Raw genomic sequence first — 24,160 nt, 5'->3', positions numbered from 1 at the left:
CATGCCAAAAGTTCCGTCTTCGTTGGGCAACCTCAGTCGCCCACTGCGCCATCATCCTCCGTTCGTCGAGCCATGTAAGATTCAGGAGGCATTCATCTAGGCTCTCGACATCCCCAAGCCGGTTCTCCATCGCAACCTATAGGCTCGATACGGTGTACTCTACTGGCACTACAACTTCTTGACCGTAGATGAGCTGGAAGGGAGTGTGACCCGTCGTCACTTTATATGTCGTACGGTATGCCCATAGGTCGGATTCCACTCCTCCCAATCCTCTTGCTCCACTCTGCATGACTTGTAGATGATTGATATCAATACCTCATTGGTTGACTCTGGCTGACCATTTTCTTAGGTGTATAGATTCTCGATCCTATACAGATTAGCTTCAAAAATCTCGGCAACCTCACCCTCAAGGTCCCGTACTACCTCTTCGTCACGTTCAGAGTGTTCGGACGGGCTGTTCTCAGACTCGGTTTCGGACTCTTCACTAGACGTTGATGGTGTGGCTTGGTCGGCGAGATCTTCCTCCGCTACGTCTGGAAGTGGTAGGTTCCTCGCAACCTCTACCAACTGGTTCCACGTATACGGTTTCTGCCTCTCCCAACTATGGCTCCGACTCACACTCTGACTCTTACTTTGTTTTTTCCGGACTCTCCGAGCCTTCAACAATTTCCCTTAGTCGCCCTCCCCACTCACTTTGTTCTCTTATACGTAGGGATCTCCGTACCGATCCTTCCCCTACCTCTTGGGTGGTACTAGTACGCCATCACTCTTTGTTCGGCTGTAGGGGCATTAATTGCCAGGGGTACGACATCTGCTCGTATCCCTCTCTTCCTCTTCCCTACGATTCCGTTCTTTGTACCTCTGCAGTATCTGTTGCTGCAACGTTCATGATTGGTTTCCTCCCTGAGGTTTTTGTAGTTCAATGAGGTTTTGAGCCAGCAGCCTCGGGAGGCTCCTGAGAAGATCAAATACAGCAGGGTTGACTGTGAGTTCACCACGTACCGCGCCTTCAGGGACAACTCTTTCTCGAGCTTCCCTTTGCACATACTGGGTGACCGAAACCTCTCACAAGTCCGCCAAATCTTCCGTCAGTTGATCCTCCTGTGCTTCCGCCTGCGTCACCTCTTCGTGTGTATCACTTTCAATTACTATCAATTGCTGATCGAATGGTTGGCCCATTAGTGCTTACCGCTTGCTGCCATATTGATCTCCGGAATGTATATCAGCAACAGCGCCAAAATCTTTACTGCCACGGTGTCAATTTAGATTACAGAGGAACAAAAGAGAAGTACACAGATATTATTCATGAAGTAATTCACAGAACATAAACAAAATTCACAATATGGCTAGAATGATATATCTTTATTGCATCGAGTAAAAATGGATGTACAATAGTGGCCACTAATGTCGGAGTTCCCTTACAACATAGCATAAATACTACTCGGCGGTTGGCGGAGATACTAACGATCGTCTAACTGCCAACTAACCCCTACGAGAACCCCACATGGCCAATTAACTAAGATAATCAAATTATTATTCCTATGTCAGCATTTTACTGCCAACATCTACACCATCCTTTGTTGGATCTACATTCACTGTGCACTAACCGCATCTTCTTGGATCTTTTTCTTTTTTGGGAACTACAATTTATACCTTATGTTGTTCTCGCTAACTCCTTTGTAGTCTTCCAACATCTACAAGTGCTACCATACACTGCGGCAACATCTTTTCATCTATAGAATCTCAGGTCCATCCACACCTTTGGGAAATTCTACTGGCTACCTCCATTTGGTCTCTTCCACCCAAGCAATTCTACTTCTCTTCATTACCCATACCAGGTGTCTACTTGATACAATCCTCTAAACTGCATCCTTCAGGTTTCTCTCAAAACTAATCCATACCATGTTTTTTAGATCAGTCGCCTGATCAAAGGATCTCACATAATACTTCATCTTCATTGTTGCTATCAATGGTCATATATTCTCTCGAAGTTTTCCTATAAAGAAATTTTCCATCTTCACAGTTGCTACTGTTGGTCTCACTACAGTCTCCTCTACACCTTCTGTGCTACTGCATATGAATCCAATTCTAGCTATCCATAGCTTAGTGCAACCTAGATCAAGCCACAGTGCTTCAGACCCTTTGCTACTTGGGCTATTTCTAACATCAATCTTCTGATGCAAGGTAGTCCTTTCATCCTCTAGTGCACTATGACTAAATCCTCCTCATAGTTTTTTTCTTTGTTGTACTCCATTGTGTTAGCTTTGTACTTAGCACTTCTCATCTTGAACTGCTTTTGCATGAAGTCTTCACAATTTGTACCAACACCCTTACCACCTAAAATATTTAGTAGATCATCACCATCCTTAGAAACTATTCTAGGCACTGACTTGAGCACCGTTCTTCCTCTAGATCCATCTTCTGAAATCTCAGTTTGTAAGTCCATCTCTCAATGTGTGCCAACAATGACACAAGAACTTAGTATCCCTACTCAAGATGACACTCAATGGCAACTCATGTAACAGGTGTGCTTCTTTGAAAAGCAAATCTACAATCTAGGAACCATCACTCAACTCTTGAGAAGGAATGGAATGTCACATTCATGCAGATGTGTGTTCCACTATTAATTTAGGACTATTACCTCTCTGAGTTTGTGGCAATCCATGGGAGCTTCTTCCTTAATCACTACAACTCCTTTTGTAGGCACAATTTGGATATCACAATCCTTCCATGCCTTTCATTTTCAGGCTTTACTTCAATCACTTGATCCTCAACAATGAAGATCACTTCCTTTTCCTTTAGCCAGGCATGACCTCACTGGATTTCATCATTATTTATAACATCCACTTGATCACTATTGGGAAACTCATCCTCCTTATCTCTTGATGTTTGTTGGCTTAATGCACATCCTCTAGAAGAATTGCCTTTATAACTGTTTTATTGGTTTCAAATGCCATTCTCCTTACTGGTTCTTGCTGATCTGCCATAATCTTTAGCTAACCAAGCATCTTGTCACTTTGATGGTCCATCAACCTTTCAAATCTAGATAATGCATCCTTCAAAAGGTCAATTTTATTTTCTTCCTTCTTTTCCAAGGCCTTTTCCAAATTGAGAAATATAACTATACCTCCTACAAACAATCCTTTAGTTCATGTTTTGTTAGCAAGGCCCACTTAATTACTTCTTAGTTTAGATCACCCTTCACAAGCAATTCACTTCTTTGGCGCTCTATCAACCAACCTCAACTTAAAGTCGTTATGCCTAAGACACCTGATCCTTCCTCTGTGAGCCACCTCTCTAATGGATCACCTACAATTACAAAGAAACACGTGCACAAATATTTTCTGAACCACTCCTCTGAATGGATCATCTACAATGTGACACATACAAGAATTTGTAAGCCACTCCTCTGAGTGGATCACCTGCAGTGCTACACTGCAGAAGAGTTTGTGTGAGCCATTCATTTGAATGGGTTGCTCGTAGGGTGACATATGCACAAGAATCTGTTAGCCAATCCTCTGGATGGACCACCTGCATTGCAACATATGCACAAAATTTCGCTAATGTGGGGTTATCACTCACTCTAGTAATAAGCGTTGCTTTGATTCTATTTGTTGTAGTCATGGATTGAGGGCCTAATGAAAGGCTGTCCAACCATACAGCTTGACCCAAAGATCTAAGTAGTGACATCAAGATCTGAGTAAGACCATCTACATCTAATTAAACAATGAAACAATTCAAAATGCACAATAAAATTAATGGAGAAATTGATGATTTATTTCATCAAAATGATTACACCAATCCACTAGGCATTAGAGTCAAGCCTTGAAGCCTTACAATAGTTACAGACCAAAGAGGCCTATGATCCAATACAATGCACTTCACTATGAACTCTTCCCAACCTGCACATCAGTTATAAACAATCCTGCAACATGAGTGATACTGCAAATCTTCAGTCCTTGCCTACACCACAAGCAATGCACAGCCAGGATACTCACCAATCCATCATTGGACTTCTGATCCTAGCTACTTGGATTCACACTTGAACTGGGCCTTCTGCCCAGATCTTCAATTTCGCTTTAAACCCTTTATCAAAGCTTTATCCTTGCTTCCATTTTCCTTTCCCAAATGAGTCTCAAACATTTGGTTTATATGGGCAGTTATCAGACAAATGTTTAATGAAAGAAACTCATGTCAACTTAGGTCAACCTCATGAAGCAATTACCTTTTATAACTTATTTTTATTTATTCCTATGCATTGAAAATTTGAGAAGCATTCTACTCTTTGGAACAGAGAAATATCACGAAGGATCATTATGGTCCCAAACCACCAAATATGTACACAATGATTTCAGTCAGCTTCTTCACCACAAGTCATGGGATGAATTTCTCTTATTCTCCAATTGAAATAACACAGCTCTAATCTGAATAATTCGACTTCACATCACCTCCAATCATGAAATATGAACACACAAAGCTCAGTGGTGTTAATCCAAAGCTTCTAGATGATGAAAAACTCCTTATGCATTATTGTAGAAGCACAAGACTGTGAACTAGGTCTTTAACTTCATGCAACAAACAATACTCAACCAATTACCATGTGCTACTACCATGTACATTTTCACACTTGATGTAGGCTAGTGTCAAAATGCAAAGCCAAACTCTAACAAGAACTCTGAAATTTTGTCACAAGAATAAATAACAGACAAGAAAACAAAACATATATTGTCAGGTGATATAAGATTGCACAAACCCTAAGGTTCTCCTGCATCAACAAGCTTAACTTATTCCTCACCCACCAACACAAACTTACTTCCACACTTCTAATAACTATGAAACCTGAATGAAAGAAAAACTATGCAGATTAGGGAAATTCAAATCTCTAAGTTGCCTCTGTCCTATCAAAAAATCTTCCCTTGTTGAGCATTCTACCAAAACAAAGCACCACATCTATATTGAAGATACTAAAGTCCTAGCAGTTGCTATTGAGATCAGTAAACATTTGGATAATAATCTCAATAGAGATGAGGGTTGGGGAGTGGGTCACTTTTGTATCCCGATGTCCCTGTTTGTGCTGAATCCACCCCATGTTTGGTTAGGTTTTAATTTTCTGGACCTTGCGATTTGTATTTTTCCTCCTTCCACTTGTCCATTTGAGTCTTCTCTCTCCTATGACCAAATTGTGGCCTTATTCTCCTGTCCATTGGAGTCTTCTCTCTCCTACGACCAAATTGTGGCCTCATTCTCATTTTTTCCTCTTGTAATTTCAGACCTTTATGATTCTTCCTGATCTCTTATCCACCTCTTTCTTCTAATTTCCCCCAGGCTTCTCTGCCTTATCTAATCTTCTTTCATCCATCATCCATTTACTCTCTTTTTCTTCCATCTAGCAACCTTTCATTTTATTTTCTTTTAACGTTTCTCCCTTGATAGCCCGTCATTCTAATACTTATTAGTTTTCATTTGACCTTTAACTGATTTCTGCTTCTTTTCTTTCATCATATTTTATTTTATTATTTTGTAAACTACCTCATTTGTGTCATGCAGGCACTTTTCTTTTCACAATTTTCCATTTCTTTCATCATAATGTTTCCACTAGCTATCTGTTCTAGGACATTTTAGCTATTTTTTTGTTTTAAGATTGGCCTTCCTTGTTCTATTTTATTATTATAATATTGCTAATATTACATTATTTTTGTTGTATTATATCTTAACTTCCGTCAACATTTATATTTTTTTTCGCAATTATCTACTTTTTAGTTTACTATATTTGTTCATCAAAAATTTGGATAACCACTTACATTTCAATCAATGGTTTATCTCACACGTTTATGTAGCATACACCCTTGTTATTTTTGTTTGTTTCTATTTTGATGTGTTTGTGGAAGAAGAGAGATTAGATACACAGAATATTTGTTTCACATTGATAAAACGTGCAGCAATATAATAACTCAGGAAATGACAGTATTCAAGGAATCAAGAAACGCTACAGAATGATATAACTCAGATTTAATTTCAGAACTGAAGTTACAATATATTATGAAGATACGAACAACCCAGTTCATAAATTCACACTACAGAGCCATTTCAAACATAATCCAGGAAATCTGATTGACTTTGGCAATTTTCTGTACTTGCTTCCAGCTCCGGCAAGCTCCCAAAAATGGATGCCACAGCTAAGAAGAGTTTTTTATGTTGATAAAACTGAGAGACAATGCTTTAGGAACCCTAGGTGCCACTTCCAAGCCAAATAGACAATGTCAAACCCCAACTGGAAGCCCAACAAACCCCACGCCACAGCCTACTAGATGGTACGGCCAGCTAGAATGGAGGTATGACCAGCAATGAAAGATGATAACAGCAGTAAAGCTCCCTTCAAACTATCCAATCGACCTCTCAGGTCTGATATATCAATAAACTCAATGCAAAGTAAATATACAAAACACCAATCAAGCCCAACTGTGATTTCTTTTTGAAACCACCAAGTAATTCTCTAGATTGGATCTCTCACCAACATGGAAGATATTCCTTTGCAATGGTTTTTGTCTGCACAAAGCCATAGGATGAACAAGTTCAACAAAGAAGATTTCCAAAATATCAAACCAAGCCTACCCAATGAGCTCACAAAAGTCGCCTTTATATCCCTCCAAAACATATGTCCCTTTTGCCATTTCCTTTTATTTATTTTTTAAATCACTAATGTCTCCCAAAGTGGCATCTCATTCTCAAAAGGCACATTTTAAATATTTTGTACTTTATTAAATTGGGCGCCTCTATAGTCCTTTATTATATATATTAAAATAACAATAAAGTTAACTCTTTAATTTAACTTTATGATATAATAATATATCGTTACTTAATTTAAAAGCATTGGACTATATCAAATATCAAGATATCATCATTAAATGCATCCACCAACCATACTAAAAATAGCAATATTAACAATTGGCTCGGTGCCTGAGGCTGAAACTGACTGACTAAAAATAGTATGGGAAAACCATCCAATTCCACTTCAGAAAAGGGCATTGCACACATCTCAACCTCCCGAGCTCAAGGGAACACCTGTCATTGCTGGATCAAATTGTCATCGTGAGTTTCCTAACCCAGCTTATTAGCTTACAATAACCCACTAAATAGGCTAATAGTCCACCAAATTGAATTGCTTAGGGAGGGGACATTACATTTTACCTCACAATAAATTATAATTTTCACCTCAATTCACAACCCTCCTTTTAACCTCTCCCTGCGAATCTCAAGGTTACCCACACGTCTTGGCATCTTGAGCTCTATTTAAACGTGACTAGTATTTGCTATCTCCACAATCTATAGTTGTTTAAGACATCTTGATGATGGATCATAGAGTGTGATCTCAGATGATTAAAAAATCTGCCTTACAGTTGACATCCAAAAACTCTATATTCATTAATAGGACTGTAAAAACTTATCGCTTCTAATAATCTCGAAGTTAACAATTATTTTTCAATCTTGGACTTCAAGACAAATGTAGTTTGATCAAAACAACCTGCCAAGAGGTTAACACTTCTTAACTGCAATAGTTAAACAATGCCACAATCATTTTTCAATGCAACAAGAAAATCCTTAGTGCTAAAGGGGTTATACAACCCTATTCATTTAAAATAAATACTTACCATGCTGTGGTAAAGACACATACAACAACTTTATGCATTCATGAATATATAGGGGCTAATATTAATACCAACAATCGTGCCAAATGATTAGTGCAAACTGCAATCAAATAACCCATAAAATTGACTTTTAACCTAGACCAACATTGAGCCCTCAAGTTTGACATTCAAGGCAAGTAGGGAAGATGGCAGCCAGATTATATTATTTACAAAGATGTAAATATATACACGATGATTCAAAACTGTGGTATGTTATGGTTTACCTCTTCCAAGTTTCCTTTTCTTGATTTGTTGTACTCTATCCAATGACTTATGAGGGGGAACATTCGCATATGACTCACACAAGGAAATAGATAGTTGCTATAGAAACATTCTAAAAACATAATAAATCCGCAATGCAATTATTTAAAAGCAACAGTTAACATTGTATCTAATTAATCAAGAATCCAGATCAACTACGTACACCCATAATAATATAATTACAGCTGTACCTATTATTAATTGACCCACAATAATAAAATAATAATTTTATTACAGAATGACATTTAATACCAGCTAGGTGCAAAGATGCAATGTATGGAATGATGCAAATTTACTCCAAATGTATGGGGTGCATATTTTATCCGAGCTAGTCAATTCTCAGCAGTGCCACCCTGATTCTTGTGAATTTTTTATCCTTGTAATATACTTCCCCTGTAATTTCACTTCCTGATCCTTACCAATCATTACTAGGGAGCATGCCAGCTAGGTGTCAATATGTACTTTACAAAGTTATACAAATTTACTCCAAACGTGTGGAAATGGTATATTTTTTATACCAGCTAGTCAATTACCTGTAGTTCCACCACAATTTGTTTTGAATTTTCATACTTACAGTTACAATACACTTTCCCAGCATTACCAGACCCTTGGAATGAATTATACCACACCGTTTCTGGAGCATGCCTGCTGTGTGCAAATTTGGACTGCATGGAATGATACAATTTACTCCAAACATGTGGGAATGGTGTATTATTGAGACCCAACTAGACAATTCCCATCAGAGCTTGTCAATTGGCATGTAAACTTGCTATATTCTGTCCTCAAATCAAAGTGTTTGTCGAGGGGATGGTAATGTGTGTAAACATTGAATTCTGGTTCCATGAGTTGTCAGAGAGTAAGGGTGCCACAATAATCCTTCAGGATCCTGCATCTTATGAAACACCCAACATGTCATGGCCTAAAGCTACCCAAGTGTTCTTTTCCGTTTCGGGCAAAATTGCTGGTTACATTAATGCATCAAATGGTCTGATATAGATTTAATCCAAACATAGAGGAAATATGTGCTTTTGAGTCCAACTAAGACAATTCCTATTAGTGGCAATGATAATTCACAGAAATTGTGTGTACTTCTAATACACCTGATGAGTCATAGCTTCAAACACTTTCACTGGACAAAAATGGCATTTTATGGCACCATGTAGATTTACTATGGATGGTGTACTTTTGAGCTCAACTAGTCAATTCTTAGCAATGCTGCCATGGAAATTTGGCATCCTTATTCCCAGTCACAGGTACCTAAATATGCTTTTCTGCTTCAAGGCTATTTCCAATAATATAATCTTAAATATTCCCCTATAAGTAGATGTTAGTAACAAAAACAAAGCCCAGTAAAGGAGAGCTAACAATGTTTAAGGTGCTTTGTGTAATTATAATGGAAGACACTTAAGAGTTCGACCAAGTTCAAATCCTCCACTGAAGAAAGGCAACTCGTCACTCTAGTGGACATGTGGTGAGGTTGTGGTGTAACAAATCTTGAGAATGTGGTTCAGGTATATTCCACAAGTCCACACAATGTTAAAGGCAGCCCATAACTGCACCCAAGGTTTCCTACGTAAAAAATGGGGGCACCAAAGATTCAAACCATTTCTATCCCAGTTAAAAGTAAAATAGCATGCATTAGGACACAATAAATTGCATCAATATGGATACAGTTTTAGAAACTAGATCACTTCAAAAACCTTTACACCCCATCTTTCAAAAAACCATCAACGTTCAAGATCCTGATTATTATCAGAAATAGAAATAACATTGTAGAAGAGGGGCTCAGACTAACTTTACATCTTCATCTTGATTTTGATCTTTGATAACTGTAGAAACAGAGGGGTGAATAGGATCAGCATATGTATTTATAACCTTCTTGCAACCCCTAAATGAAAACTCATCATAAGCAGACAAAGCATTGACTGAGAGCCTTTCAGTATTCATTTTATGAATTCAAATCCCAAGAAGGCTGTCCATGAAACTCAGCTATCAATTTATTTCCTCTGTACAAGTCTGCAAATAGTTTAGAGATGGCCCACCTACATAGGATAGGTGTAAATGGGTGACAACACATACACCTTAAACAGAATTATTTATAAACAATAAAGAAATATGAGCGGCTATATGAATATGGACAGAAGTGGGGCTGTGAACTCTAAAATGCTGTCATTGCTATTAACAACATGTGGTACAGGTTACTAACAACAGTGTGCTGTCTAAGAATCAACTGAGGATTACCAGAATTATAACTTTTAACATTGTGAAACACGATATTATATACAGCATGTACTGAACAAGTTTATTCCCAGTCAACCCTCCATTCTCAGAAATAGGAACCAATATTTTACAATAGACCCCTTTGTTTTTATTTTTGATCTGTCATTAGTATTACCCCTTTATTTTTGCATTCTAATAAATAACTCATTTCAAAGTTCTTTTCTTGATACCACATATTCTGGAGCCAAATAGAGTTTTCTTGATAAAACATTCCACAAGTCAGATGCAGGGTTGAAATCTTGTAAAACTGTGATTTTATTCATGTTAAAACTATCCAATGATTCTGTCTGGTTTATGTGCAAGAATTTATATTGGAAAATAACCTTAAGAGTTCAGAGCCAACAATCTTGTGCAATACCATAATTATACACTTATTGTTTGTAAGACTAAGATAGCCATAGGTGGCCAAGTGGGATAGAAGTCTGTGTCTCAAACTATCTAAATATCTCTGCATGAAGCCAACATTTCTGTTGCGTGTGCAAGTATTGTATTACTACTATATCTTAAACTGGGAAATAAGGTCATTCCTCAATTATCAGTCCAAATCTATGTTAGCTGCTATGAGATTGGCAAAGAAATCTTAGAACTCACATATGCATTGGGAGTGAAGATTGGCCCTCCTCCAACATAGAAGCCAAAAGACGCTAAAAAAATGGCCTTCACAAAAATTTTGCAGGTTAAGACAATGGTTGAGGAAGAGGAGACACAAGGTAACTTGGAGATGAATGAAGATGTGAAGGATGTGAAATGGGATGAGGATGAAGAGATGCCAGAAGAAAATATTTTCAAGGTAGATGGAGATTTAGATGGTGATGGGGAAGAATTGTTGTTACACCAATCTAGGAAGAGACCTACAACCAGGTAGCACTTGAGAAATACAGTTTCTGAAGGGTACATTGTTGTCTTTTCTTTTGACCCCAGCTCACTTTATATCTTTGTTTCTATTACTTTGCATGGCATGTCAACTGAAAATACAATGCCACAAACCAAGCCACATGTTGAATCTCTTTCATCCTCCTCAATTCCTGTTCCTAAGCCATGGGTATAAACTGTCTGTTGTGGGGGCTAATGAAAAATCTTCCACTGATGTTGCAAAGAATTCTAGCAGCATGGTTGAGTTTGTGAAAGACGGCTATGGGATGTTATAGAATTATGATCAAGGTGTGGCAAGGGCATAGCTTTCACCTTAGCACATTGACAACATCAATGGGCAGCTTGAACCCCCACAACCTGAGCCTAACAAAGAGCACCCTAAACCTGACCTGTATTGGCTATTTTATGAGTAAGCACAATTTACAAAAAACATATTTTATGAGTGCTGAGAAAAGTAAACTTAAAGTACTATTTTGACTCTAGAATTTGTACCTTTCTTTTGAAAACCAATTACATTAAATTGAACAAAAGACATGATTTCTTTACTCTTTATATCTGGGAAATCCACACACCATATTTAACATAAATAAAAGAAAATATATCCAAATGAATGATACAAATATCTAGAGTGGAGAAACCCTCTTAAAGTTGGAAACTCCAAAGAGATAATTTGTAACTACTTCTGCTCCTCCTGGAACACTTGACCTTGACACTGTTACCCACTTTTAATTCAATTAATAAAATCTTGAACATGGTTATTGCAAACACATGAAAAACAGATTGAACAATAATTTCAGCAGCATAAGCATACCATTAACTATTATTAAGAAAATCCTGTGCATAAAATACTTAATAAGTTTATTTATCAGCATGTTAGGATTTAAAAAACAGAAGTCTTTAAAGCTATCTCACTCAAAATAGCTGAAACAGCTGAAAAATGTAAAGTACTTAAAAACATAAAACTAAAAATAAAGCTTTTTGATTAAAGCTGACTAACTAAGAGCTCCAACATCTTTCTAGAAAACAAAGGTCCTCTCCTCGAATCTGGTCTAAATATAGAACTAGCTAAAATTAACTAGTCTTAAAGCTCCTTGTAGTGCTTTTGACCATGGCAGATCATCAAAGAGACTTGAAATTGACAACTTACCATAACTTGAATCTGAAAACTCTACCCATCGAAATGAAATATATTGCCCTTCTGTTGATTAAAACTTGCTGATAAGTTCAGCAAAGGAATGCCATTTGACTATAATTTTGACCAAGCCATTGTAAATGCACACCAAACAATGAACTTTAAGAAGCTGCTGAAAATCTGTTATGAACCTTAGCATCTCCCTTGAATAAGTTAAAAGCTGCTGAAAACTTCTATTGCCATTCCGGCAAATCCTTGGAAAATTTGAGATCTTCTTGCCTTCTAGTGCCTCACACTCTCCTACTTGCACTTGGATGCATCAAAGTGGAGAGAGGTGCCAAGCATGTGCTTGAGAGGGTTCAACCATGGCACAATAGCGAGAAATGTGTGTTTTGGAAATCTTAACTATCTATTTTGGTCAAAACATGAGAAGTGTTCCTTTAGAGATTCAACTCTACCAAGCTCACTTAAAGTGCATGTTTTTCTGGTTATAACCACCCTTTTGGCATTCAGTCAATTTCACACCCAAGGTTTCATTTTGCCATTTTTTCTTTTTGCAAATAGCTAGTCTTTTTTAATTTATGTTTTGTTCACTCTTGTTTTAAAAACATGAAAGTGAGCTTTGATTTTCTAAGTTCCTTTCGTTCTTCTATGAATGTATCAAAAGAGCTAGGTTTCATATATCTTTTTTTCGTTTTTAAAATTTTATTTGTTTTGAATGTGTTGTTTATGAAAGTTCTGGCCATAAGAATCACATTGGTAGCTAGTTCTAGCTCCATAACTCGATCTAAATTCAAACAGATCTGAGTTCTCCTCTATGGAAGTATGTTGATATGATACAGCTGGTTCTAGGCGGTGGGGGTTACTTTTGGATTTTCTAGGGATGTGATGTTATATATTCAAGTTCATATAGCTGGGTGAAAGCAAAATTGTATGGAATACCTGGATGAGACATCAAAGCTTGCCTTGGAAAGAATGGTGTACTTGTGCCACCTAAGCAAGTGATAACATATATTATGGGGCAAAAGAAAACAGATGAACTAGCAAGCCATAGAGCAAATCATCTTTTAACAAAAAGAAGACCCAAGGGAACAATGCCCCCATTGCCCCCATCTAATCCCGATGTTGTGGTAGAAAACCACCCAATTTTGGCCACTCTTGAAAGCGAAGAAACCACTAAAAACAAAAGACCAAATGGACCTTTGGAAATCGGATTTCAAAATGAGACTGGGGTGTCCATTGTTTCAAATGGGTGGAAAGATGGTAAAAATCGACCTTTGATCTATGTCATAGCAATGTCCACTAAAGGGGCAATGTTTTTGAGAGCCATTGGTTGTGAGGGGCAGGTGAAAGATGGTCGATTTATTACTAATATTCTCATCATAGCCATTGAGGAAGTGGGACCCTGTAATGCTGTTCAATTCATAATGGACAATGCAAAGAATGGCAAAGCTACTGGGTTGTTAGTTGAGGAACACTATTAGAGCTATCAGAACTCCACAATCCATATTAGCATTCAATAATTGTTTTTGGATTCGATTGTGTAAGCCAATTTAATCGAATCCAGAAACAATTATTGAATGAGGAACACTATTCAAACATCTCTTGGACACCTTGTGTGGTTCACTCTCTCAATCTTATACTGTAGATGATTGAGAATAAAATTGATTGGATAAAAATTTGTATGTAGAGGTTGAGGACATGCAAGTGTTTATTATCAATCACCACATGTTGTAAGGCATTTTAAGATCATTTTCAAAATTGGAGCTATTTAAGGTAATTGCAATATTATAAAAATTTTATATTTTAGTTTCACTTTACATGAATTTTTTTTAAAACTTAGTTACTTAAATTATAATTTGATTGTGTATTCTAATTCTTTTTTGAAATTTGTTTTTGATTGTTTTATTTTTAATTTTTAAATAGGCTATTGAGATCCATGACGCCTCTAATGCAATGGTCTTGAAATGACTTGTGAAAGTTCAAGAGGCTCTTTCTAGCATGGTGATTAGCCAAAATTGTTTCATATGATGGCAAAATAACCTTGAGAGGGCAACAAATATTAAGTGGATGGTCCTAGATGACTCTTGGTGAGATCATGTGTAGTATCTCCTTAACTTATTGAATCCATTTTAAACATAATTTGCTATACTAACATGGACAAGCCTTGCTTGAGAGAGATATATGATGGCATCGATTCAATGATTGAGAAGATGAGTATCATAAATGCGAAAGAACAAGACCTTGAAGCATTCTTCAAACAAGTGCACACAATTATTGATGAAAGATGGAACACAATGACCATCCCACTGCATCTTGTCTTTGCATTGAGTCTAAAATACTATAGTGCTGAGATTTTGAAGTTCCTGAAAACTACAAGGAAACATTTCGTAGAGTCTTCCTTGATCTTGATTTGCAAGATGTAGTCATGAGTGAATTGTTTGATTTTGTAACTCAAATGGTCAAATTTTTGAGACTTCATGATAAGTTTAAGGACACTTATAGTTGGTGGTAGTTCCAGGGTCAACAATTCCAACACTTATTACCTCTTGCTATTAAAGTTATATTTCAAGTAAGTTAAATAAATTTTTATATTTGAGTCTTTAAAGTTCCAACTTTCATTTCTAGTTTTATAATGTATAACTCTTCTTCGTAAGTTTCTAGTTCATTTGAATCTGAGAGGAATTGGAGCACATATTCTTTCATCCACTCATATTGCACTAAAAAGGAGTGGATAATTTCATGTATGTGCATTCCAGCTTGTGCCTCCTTTCGCACAAACATGGTTGCAAGGAAGGGGATGCAAAGTTTTGGGATATAGAGCTAGAGCATATTGACTTGGATGCTTCCACTTCCCAACATTTTGCACTTTGAGGAGTCCAAAAGCCAACACTTTTAGTGCAAGTGGCAATGGCAGTGGCACTACTTGTGGTTCATCTAATGTTCTTACTTCATCAAATGTCAATGATGATGATAATATTGATGATTCTGAAAACCATTTAATGATTAAAACTAATTATTGAACTTGATATCATAATTTTAATCTTAGTTGAAAAACTTGTAGAGTACTTGCAAAATTGATTTTTTGAAAAAGTCAAATGATTTTTGATAAAAACTTGCAAAAAACTCACGTTTTTTCACGAAAAACTCACCTGAAAGAGTGTAATTTTTTTTTTAACCTGATAAATTTTTTATATGGTTTTTATAACATTTTTTAAACAAAAAAGCGCCAAACACCTAATTTGCTCACAAGTGATGAAAATGGTGTGTGCGATGAAGCTTTGTGTGGTTTCAAAGGCCTTAATTAGGGCTTGGTGGTGAGGGTTCCACCTCTTGAACCTGCCCTATATTGCCCGCGGACCTTGCAAGGGGTGTTTCCCTAGACCTTGTTGGGTGCATCACCTCCAAACACCACGAATGGCATTGCCGCGCAATCACATAGGGGTCTATGATACATATTAAACTCTAATTTTGATTTATATATGATGGAAATCAATAACATGTTCTACAAATTTAGTAATATGTGCTTTTTAATAATATTTTTAAAAGTTTACGTATTTTAGAATGTTTGATAAATTTTCCAAGTTATTGCTGTGTTTTTCTCTTAGTTTTTTCTGAGTCCGAGGTTTTTAAAAATTTTGGGCCTATTGAGCAATTGCCAAGTTCAAGTTTACAACTATGATTTTTATATTGAACTCAAAGTTTGACAATGAATATATTATAATATTTATCAGTTATGTTTTAAATGACATTCACGTTTATGGTGGTTTTGTTTACATTATGCTATGTGATATTCTAATCTGAATTACCACTATTAGGGTGCATATATATATATATATATATATATATATAGTTACAATAGGAATATCAAAAGGCCAATCTGCTTATGTGAACACTCTTCTTTATAGTATTGAACTTGTAATAGTATCACTAAACAGCAGAAACATGGGCGTTTAGAATTCATAGTAGGATTGCTGTTTGACTGACAAGCACAAATTTGACAAAACTCTATGTGACCAGTTTTGGTACAGATCCTGGTTCGGGTTTGCGGATCCAGCAAAATGTTGGGTTCATCCATATAAAAAACATGTAGAAATCACAAATATATAATTATCCCCAAAGTTTTTGTTTCCAGATCCATCAACCAGATCAACAAACCTGAACCAGGATCTGTACCAGAACAGGCAACATAGAGTTTTATCAAATTTGTGCTTTTAAGTCAAATAGCAATCCTACTGTGAATTCTGTGATATCTATTAATGCTCATATTTCCATTGTTTAGTGATCCTATTACAAGTTCAATACTACTATAAAGAAGAGTGTTCACATAAGCAAATTATCCATTCTGAATTTTGATATTCCTGTTGTAACTAGTAGCCACCGGAAATGAGACTAACTTCTAAATGCCCTTTAGCTGTAATAGTATGGCAATAATCTCAAGTGCAGGTATGGACATGTTATGTAAGGTTGAAATTTGGATTGTGTAGTTTTATAGCTCAGGAGATTTTTAAGGTTTGTGGGGAGCTGGGAACAACATTATTAAGGTTGAATGCTCATATTGACCTGCTTTTTCTGTACTTAAAAAAATTCACAAGGGAGTTCAGCTAATTTGACACCAACTTGTATGTTTATTGTTTTATGATTGATATGTTGTTGAGCTGATTGCCAATTTTCATCTGGTGCAGTGACAAGTAACTCTGCTTGGTTCAACATTCCAGTATCCATTCTTATTATATCTATGCTCAGACATTTTTACTTGGAGTTCAAGCTTCAATGGAGGATGGTTCCTATTCATCAGGAATCTTATCATTCTCATCTTAAAATTAGACAACCCTCTCATAGTGATCCAATCCTTTCGCCTCCATCCATTTCAAAGAAATGGAAAAGGAAGATAGATTCTCCAGTTGTTGCAGCAGCTGTGGACAAGTTTACTCTAAAAATTGTACAAGAGTTTATTACAGATTTGTGGTATTCATCACTTACTCCTGATCAAGAATTTCCTGATAAGATTCATTTACTAATCAACGATGTGCTGGGGGAAGTAGTTCAGAGATTGAAACATATAAATTTGATTGAATTACTGACCAGGTGAACTGACAATAGAGTTTCAACATTCTTTATCTGTATTCCTTGGATTTTAAAGTATTTTTATTTCATATTCCATTAGTAGATTTCTGTTGATTTGTATCAACTTTCATATTTAGGGATGTGGTCAATCTGATAGGAAGTCATATAGAACTTTATAGAAGAAACCAAGCTTATATAGGGGTGGATGTGATGGCGAATCTACAACCCAATGAAAGGGATGAAAGGTTGAAGCATTATTTGGCTTCTTCTGGAGAACTGCATCCTGCCCTCATATCTGAAGACACCGAGTGCAAGGTAAGGACACTAGTAATTTATAAACTGACTTTGACATGTATAAAAGCTCATAACTAATAAATAAGATTTTCATCCTAGGTCCACTTATATTATTTTGCTTCAAATTGAAAATTTCCAGGTCCTTCAGCAGCTCATGGGAGGAGTAGTGGCTGTTGTCTTAAGGCCACATGATGCTAAATGCCCCATTGCTCGAAGCCTTGCACGTGAACTTCTAGCGTGTGTTGTTATGCAACCTATCATGGACTTCGCAAGCCCAATGTTAGCCTTAAGCATCCCTTGCTCTATTTACTATATGTTTTTTCATACAGAGGAAAGAGAAATACAAATGTGATGATCTTAAACTAAAATAGAGCTTAATTTGCCAATTCAGAATGCTCGTTTTTTTAATACCATTTGTCTTTGATAGTCATCACATTATCATTGATATTGAATGATATCAATTTATTTGCATCTTTTGACTAACAGCATCAAAATAAAAATTGAATATTGACAAAACTGAAATGGCCGAGTGGTTTATCCTATCCCTAAATTCAAAGTGTAAGCCAAAGGAAAATTCATGAATTTTTTGTATATTAAATATCTTTAAAGCTCATCAGACTTAATTCTTCAGTGCTGTTTGGTGTTACATGTTTGTTAGAAAACTGTGCAGTTTCATCTATATTATCTTGAGGATTAAGTTGATTCAAAATGTGTTATATCTTAAAAAACTGTCTGCAAACATATTTTTGTTGTGCAAATTGATTCTATACTATTTTTTGCAGTCATAATATTGGTATTGAAGTCAGGAAAAGCAAAAGAAACGAGTGGGAAACCAAATAATATGATCTGAAGCTAAGAGCGTTGACTCTAGTGATAAGAATGGATTTCAAGGATACATTAAAGGAGAAGAAAAATGAGGGCATTTTAAACTATATAGTAGAAGTTGAAACATTTCACCTAATTGTCTTTTGAACAAAAGGGATAATTTTTCCCCTAAAATGTGATGCTTGCTATCTTAGAACAATTCTCCTCAGTCTGATCTTCAAAAGCCTTAATTTGATTGACTCGTTGAAAATTCAGGCTAATATTTCTTTTAGGAGTACTACCCTGTTGAGCTTCAGTTTCATCTAGTCGATTCCTTTTAGAGCTCTTCATATGAAGATCTACTTTAGTATCATTGAAAACAGGCAACTTGATACTTGCTTTTAAGGGGTTTACCTTCTCTTGAGGAGGAGATTCTTTAGAGGGCTCTAATTCATTTTTTAATTTATTTTTTATTCCTCTAGAGACTGATCTTCTGAGGCTATTTCCTTGAACTATTCATCCTTCTTGGATACAAGTTTATTTTCTTCCTTGAAGGTGTCTGTGCTGAAGGGTTATTTTTTTTGCTTGTTTCTTTTACATCTTTCTTTCGAACACCTTTAGTGTTCAGTTCCTGGACAGTGGTATCTAAATTTTTTCTTTAGGGCATCTAGTTCTGATATGGTAATAGCCAAAATAGTTTTTATATGAAAATTGCATTTCATAATCAAGAGGCTGTTTGCATTTAACTGAAAGATCCCTGATGGATCTCTTTTACCAATCTGCTGTAATTTTTATTTATTTAAATTGATTTTTCCTGCTTATTAATATTTTCTTTCAGAAATAGACAGAAGTTGCAGAAGGGTTGAATTCTTTTTGTATTTTGATGATTTTTCAACAAGTAAATAATAAAGTACAAGTACGTGAACAAAGTACTGAAAATGAAGTTCATATACAGCCAAAACAAATTCGATTCAAGGCAGATTTCTGAATATAAAATCAAATATTTGACCAGATGAAGATTTCCAATAATTTCAGGAAGATTACAATCAGGAATAATTCCAACCTGGATGCTAAAAGAGTAACATAACTAGGAATGAAGTTGTGGCAAGATTCCAGCCCTCCAAGTGCTGCACGTGGGAAGGAAAGTGGCTGCCAGGTACAGCCGTACGGCTGCCAAGTACACCCAACTGGTTAGAAACCCCAAACCCCACGCTGAACTCTGTCAGAATTGCTGAACCTCCAAAAAGAATGCCGTACAATCTCCAAGATGCTAATAGCTGCAAACAAATCCAAACCACTGTATTGGGGGCTACGTCCCAAACAGGCAAGGCATTGGGGTTGGCGTCCCAGATGCTGAAAAGCTCTTCCAGAGCCAAATCTCAAATCCAAGATGTAAAATGTGTAAAAGATAATAAGAATTAGGTCTCAACTTCCTTATAACACCTTCCCACTAAGCTCAAACCCTAAAAGTGACTCAATGGGGCGTTTAGGGTTAAAATGTTATATTTCTCATTTTAAGTTGTCAAGTGCATAGAAAATGACCTTTTTTCAAATATAAAGAAATCCGTTCACCGAAAGGATCTGAGTCAAAAGAGAAATATTTAGAAAAGTCCAAGACCTTTCCAACGAGCTATCACACCAAGGGATACGCATCCAGATGAGGCCAAAAACCCCTTATCACTCCAAAATGGCTATAAACATAGCCTTATTTAAATAATTAAACGCTAACTTAAGAAATATTTAAATATATTAAAAATATATCCCAAATAGCTGTAGAAGGCTCAAATGACTCCAAAAACCTGAAACGGAATTTGCCACCTGTCTGTGACTGAAGTCGGAAATCATGGATCAACTGGCAGTCTCATCCCTAAAATCTAGGGATGCTCCTAGAAACTAGGAAACACACCCAAATCTCCTGAAACTGAAACCATCTAAAAGGTCATGAATAACCTCACGACTGGCAACTGTCACGACCTCCTAAAATTTAGGGATACCCTCTAAAATTTAGGGATACCCCCTAAAATCTAGGAATAGCTCCAAACTGGCTCCAAACTGCCTGTAAAGCCAAAATCCAATCACTATATGCACTGAATGAGTCCCAATCAACCTCTGCTAGCCTACGAGACTCCAATGATAGGCCAACTCCTCCGTCTCCGATGTCCACTCTAGAAAGGGGACATGACATTAACATCTTTGATTATGGTCTCTATTTTCGCACAAATTTTAGCACATGATATGATCACCTCACTGGGATTCCACTTGGACAAAAGTATCCCATGTTGATTTCTAGCATGTTTTAAAGGATTTATCATCCCAAAAATAAATAACAAGGTTTGAAAGTCTCATGCAAACTGGAATAAACTCAGAATCTTTGGTAACAGGATTACATCATGGATGCCAAAGCTTTATACAGTGAATGTATATCTCAAGGAACCAATGGTCCTTTTCCAGAACATAAATTTGTCTTCTATTAAATAAAAGATGAGACTGAAGATTCTCCTTGTGACAAGAGATATTACAAAGATCTAGATCAAACAAATCCCATTTATCAGAGATCCAACTGTAATGAATGTCTTTGGATGGCCATAGGCCTTTGAGTGATCTCTGTCCAAGAGATTCTTGACTTGAAAGGGATAAGTTTCCTCCTTTATCATTAAAGCATGAGAAGTCTCAGAAATAGACATGCAGCTCAAAGCAGGTCCAGGAGAGGAGCAATTGCTTCTACCAAGAGTAGGGATACTGTATTTGATACCAAGCCCATGGTCCTTGTTTCTCTTGGGACTGTAACCTGCACAAACATTGCTACTAAGGACCATTCCACCATAAGAACATCTTTGCATAGCGAGGTCTTAAGCCAGAGAAGCTCCATTATCAAGGATCAGAATATTTCTCATTCCATTCTTCATAGCCAGAGAAATTACCTTAGCTGAACATATTATCTGAGGCACTTTTACATTTTTTGTCATTTTCCTGAGATGCATAGTGACAGTGCCTTCAAAACCTAGTCAGATTTTCAGTGGCTGTGCTTCAGGTGCAATACACAAGCTTATCTCAACAGCTTTGTAGAGACCCCAAATGTGAGCTAGGATAAAATGAGAAAATCCCTTAGAGAAAATCTTTTAGCAACAACTGTTCTACCAACATACCAAGCTTCGCAATGCTCCCGTGGCTCATTAATTATCTATTACCTACAGCTCTGGGGAGTTTCTGCAGGCACAGACAAAGAGGTTTGATGCAATGAAGCAGAAGCAAATGCCAAAGGAAGTGGTGGCTCAGGCCTGAACCCTAAGCAACTGTGCCCTAGCAGCTTGATAGATATCTCTCAAGATTCTTCAAATATCATCTAAATCTAATCTGATACTGCATATTCTATGCAGTTGAAGTTTTTTGTTTGTCTTCTGTTTCCAACGTTCAGAATTATTTCATTGATTTTTAGTGCATCCCAAATTCTTCACGTGCTGTCTTCTGTGTTTTTCTTTGCCTTCTCTTATGTCATATCCTCTTCCTTCCATTCAAATGCATAAAACTTCAGTCTCTTTTTGTTTTAATCACCTGCCTGGATATTTTCAGTCTTGCAATTGTTGTTAAGATCATTTCACCAAGTGCTTTAAGCTGAGTAGACTTGCAACCTTCTGTCAATTAGGCTTGAAAATTTATGTTTAGTAAAATTGATCAAGCAGACTCAATAGATATGAAAAATATTTTCTTAAAGCTTTGATATTTTTGAATGGAGTTCTAAGAGTTCAAGTGGTCAAATCTTGTAAAACAACCTCAAGATGTGGTCTAAAATTCCATTGATTAGAGCCAGTACAAAAAAGTTTGTTCCCAATCACTCATTTGCAACTATTATGTGCATCCAGATGGATCAGTATTGGTTGTTCGTTGCTCCAAGATAATTAACTTGCGCATTTTGTGTTGGTTAGAGCATGTGAACTTCGTGTTATGCTTTTTGTTTTGTTTCATTCTCACATGGAATCTTATAAACACTGTTACCAGATCCAACCAGATCTAGTTCAAATCTTGCTCAAGCTGGATTTTTTGGACTAGCTATATTTGTCCAATTTGGTTTGGATTTCCCAATTGCTAAAGAAACTTTACCTCAGTCTTTTGACCTCCCAAACTTTTTTGGACTTGATTGTGAATAATACACGGAAATGTCCAAGGGGTTGAGCTTAATTGGTTAAAAATTTGGGCTTTCAGTTTGGAAACCTAAGTTTAATTCCCATAGGGACATCTGAAGCGGAATTCTAAGTTGTGACTCTTGGTCTTCCATAGTTGGTTTATAATATGGAGGTGGTTTCTAAATAAAAGTGGATTTCTAAGTAGTGACTCTTGGTCTTCCATAAGTGATTTCTTGTGTGTTTTCTCGTAAGGAGCTTGTATTGTTCTCATGTTGATGCTCAATGAGAAAGATATTTGTAATCGATGTGCAGTTCAAAAATAATAAACGGAAATTATATGAAGATATATTTACCTAAACTTTTTCCTGAAACTGGGAAATTTTAGCAATATTTTTAGCCATTATTTTTATGTCTTGTTATGCATTTGGATTTGGCTATTTTGTAAGAAGGGATCATTGTCTCCTTAAATTTATCCTTTGTCATGCATCTTTTATTAGTTCTTTTAAGTTTCTGATCTTTGCTTCCTCTTTGTAGTTTTCTTTTCTAGTTTTTTCTATGATTTTCAAGGCTGTTTTGCAGTGAAGGTATGGGTATGGCATGGGGAAAGGTTCTGAATGTAATTATGAAGATTTCTTGTATTCATTGAGGATGATTATAGTGTTGATTGTTCTGCAGATTCATTAATGAGCTCGTTGAATTTCTTATACTTTCTGCAAAAGAAGAAGCGCCGAATAAGAAGACAGATACAGATGAATCCGAGGAACTATCTAAAGGAAAAAAGATAAGCAAACAGCATCAGCAAAATCAGTTGATGGATCCTAGTAGTACAGTATATCTAAAAGATATAAATGCTGCACAAACTAATAATTATCCCCAAAATGGTTTAGGCTCTTCTCATAATGACGGTCCTCTGGTCAGTCAGATAGAAGTTTTGCATGATCCAAAATCACAATCAGGTGATTTAGAACAGTCAGTGGAAGCTAAAAGACGAACTCAGATTCTTGCCTCTGAAAATCTTGATAATCTTTGGGCTCAAGGATGGAATTACAAGTTGAAAGATAGTAGGAAAGGTCAATATAGTTCAGGTTCATTGGTCAGGTCACCTGTTTCACAGAAAGACTCAAAATCTGTATTAAAGCAGGACAAAGCTGTAAAGGAAAATGACTCTATTGAGCAAGGAAATACAGAGAGGGCAACTGCAACAAATACAATATATACTAAAGGAGATGCAAAATGCACCGACAGAGGAAAACAGGGACCAATTTCTAGCATTATGCAAAGTAGTAACCAAAGAGAACACCAAGGTATGAATCCTAGCAAAAGAATTTTGTTCACAAACACCACATCAGCACTAGATAGTGGTAGTGAAAAGCAAGAAGAAAGTAGATTTCTTGAAACTCAGATATTGAAGGTTCAACATAGGAGATCAAAAAGTAGTGGTACTGAATCAGAACAGAGGCAAAATTTTAACAGCTTGCAACTCTCCAAAGATAGAGAAAATTCTCTTCCCGAAAATACGCAGGGTTTAAGAAGAGGTGAACTGCATGACAGTTTTCCCAGTGACAATCAATCTGCAGCTCTATGGGGACAAATTGGAAATATATTTGTTCGCAAGCTGGACTGTTGGGTAAACTTATGGATAA

At 36.5% G+C, this 24,160-nt stretch overlaps 1 protein-coding gene across 2 annotated transcripts in view; it reads left to right on the top strand.

Annotated features, from left to right (window-relative positions):
• The window catches only part of LOC131062392 (uncharacterized), a 214,978-nt gene that overhangs the window by 49,566 nt on the left and 141,252 nt on the right, over positions 1 to 24,160 (top strand). Inside the window, exons 2-5 of one of the 2 annotated variants that reach the window (XM_057996042.2) lie at positions 16,917 to 17,319; positions 17,436 to 17,613; positions 17,732 to 17,871; positions 23,193 to 24,144. In XM_057996042.2, coding sequence (XP_057852025.2) covers positions 16,917 to 17,319; positions 17,436 to 17,613; positions 17,732 to 17,871; positions 23,193 to 24,144 — 1,673 coding nt within the window. Of the gene's footprint in view, positions 1 to 16,916; positions 17,320 to 17,435; positions 17,614 to 17,731; positions 17,872 to 23,192; positions 24,145 to 24,160 lie in introns of those variants that run through there. The other variant, XM_059221446.1, reaches the window with a different exon arrangement.

Source organism: Cryptomeria japonica, chromosome 5 (assembly GCF_030272615.1).
Source record: "Cryptomeria japonica chromosome 5, Sugi_1.0, whole genome shotgun sequence".
Lineage (NCBI taxonomy): Eukaryota > Viridiplantae > Streptophyta > Pinopsida > Cupressales > Cupressaceae > Cryptomeria > Cryptomeria japonica.
The sequence above is the reverse complement of the archived record's forward strand: the minus strand, read 5'-3'. Positions and strand labels throughout refer to the sequence as shown.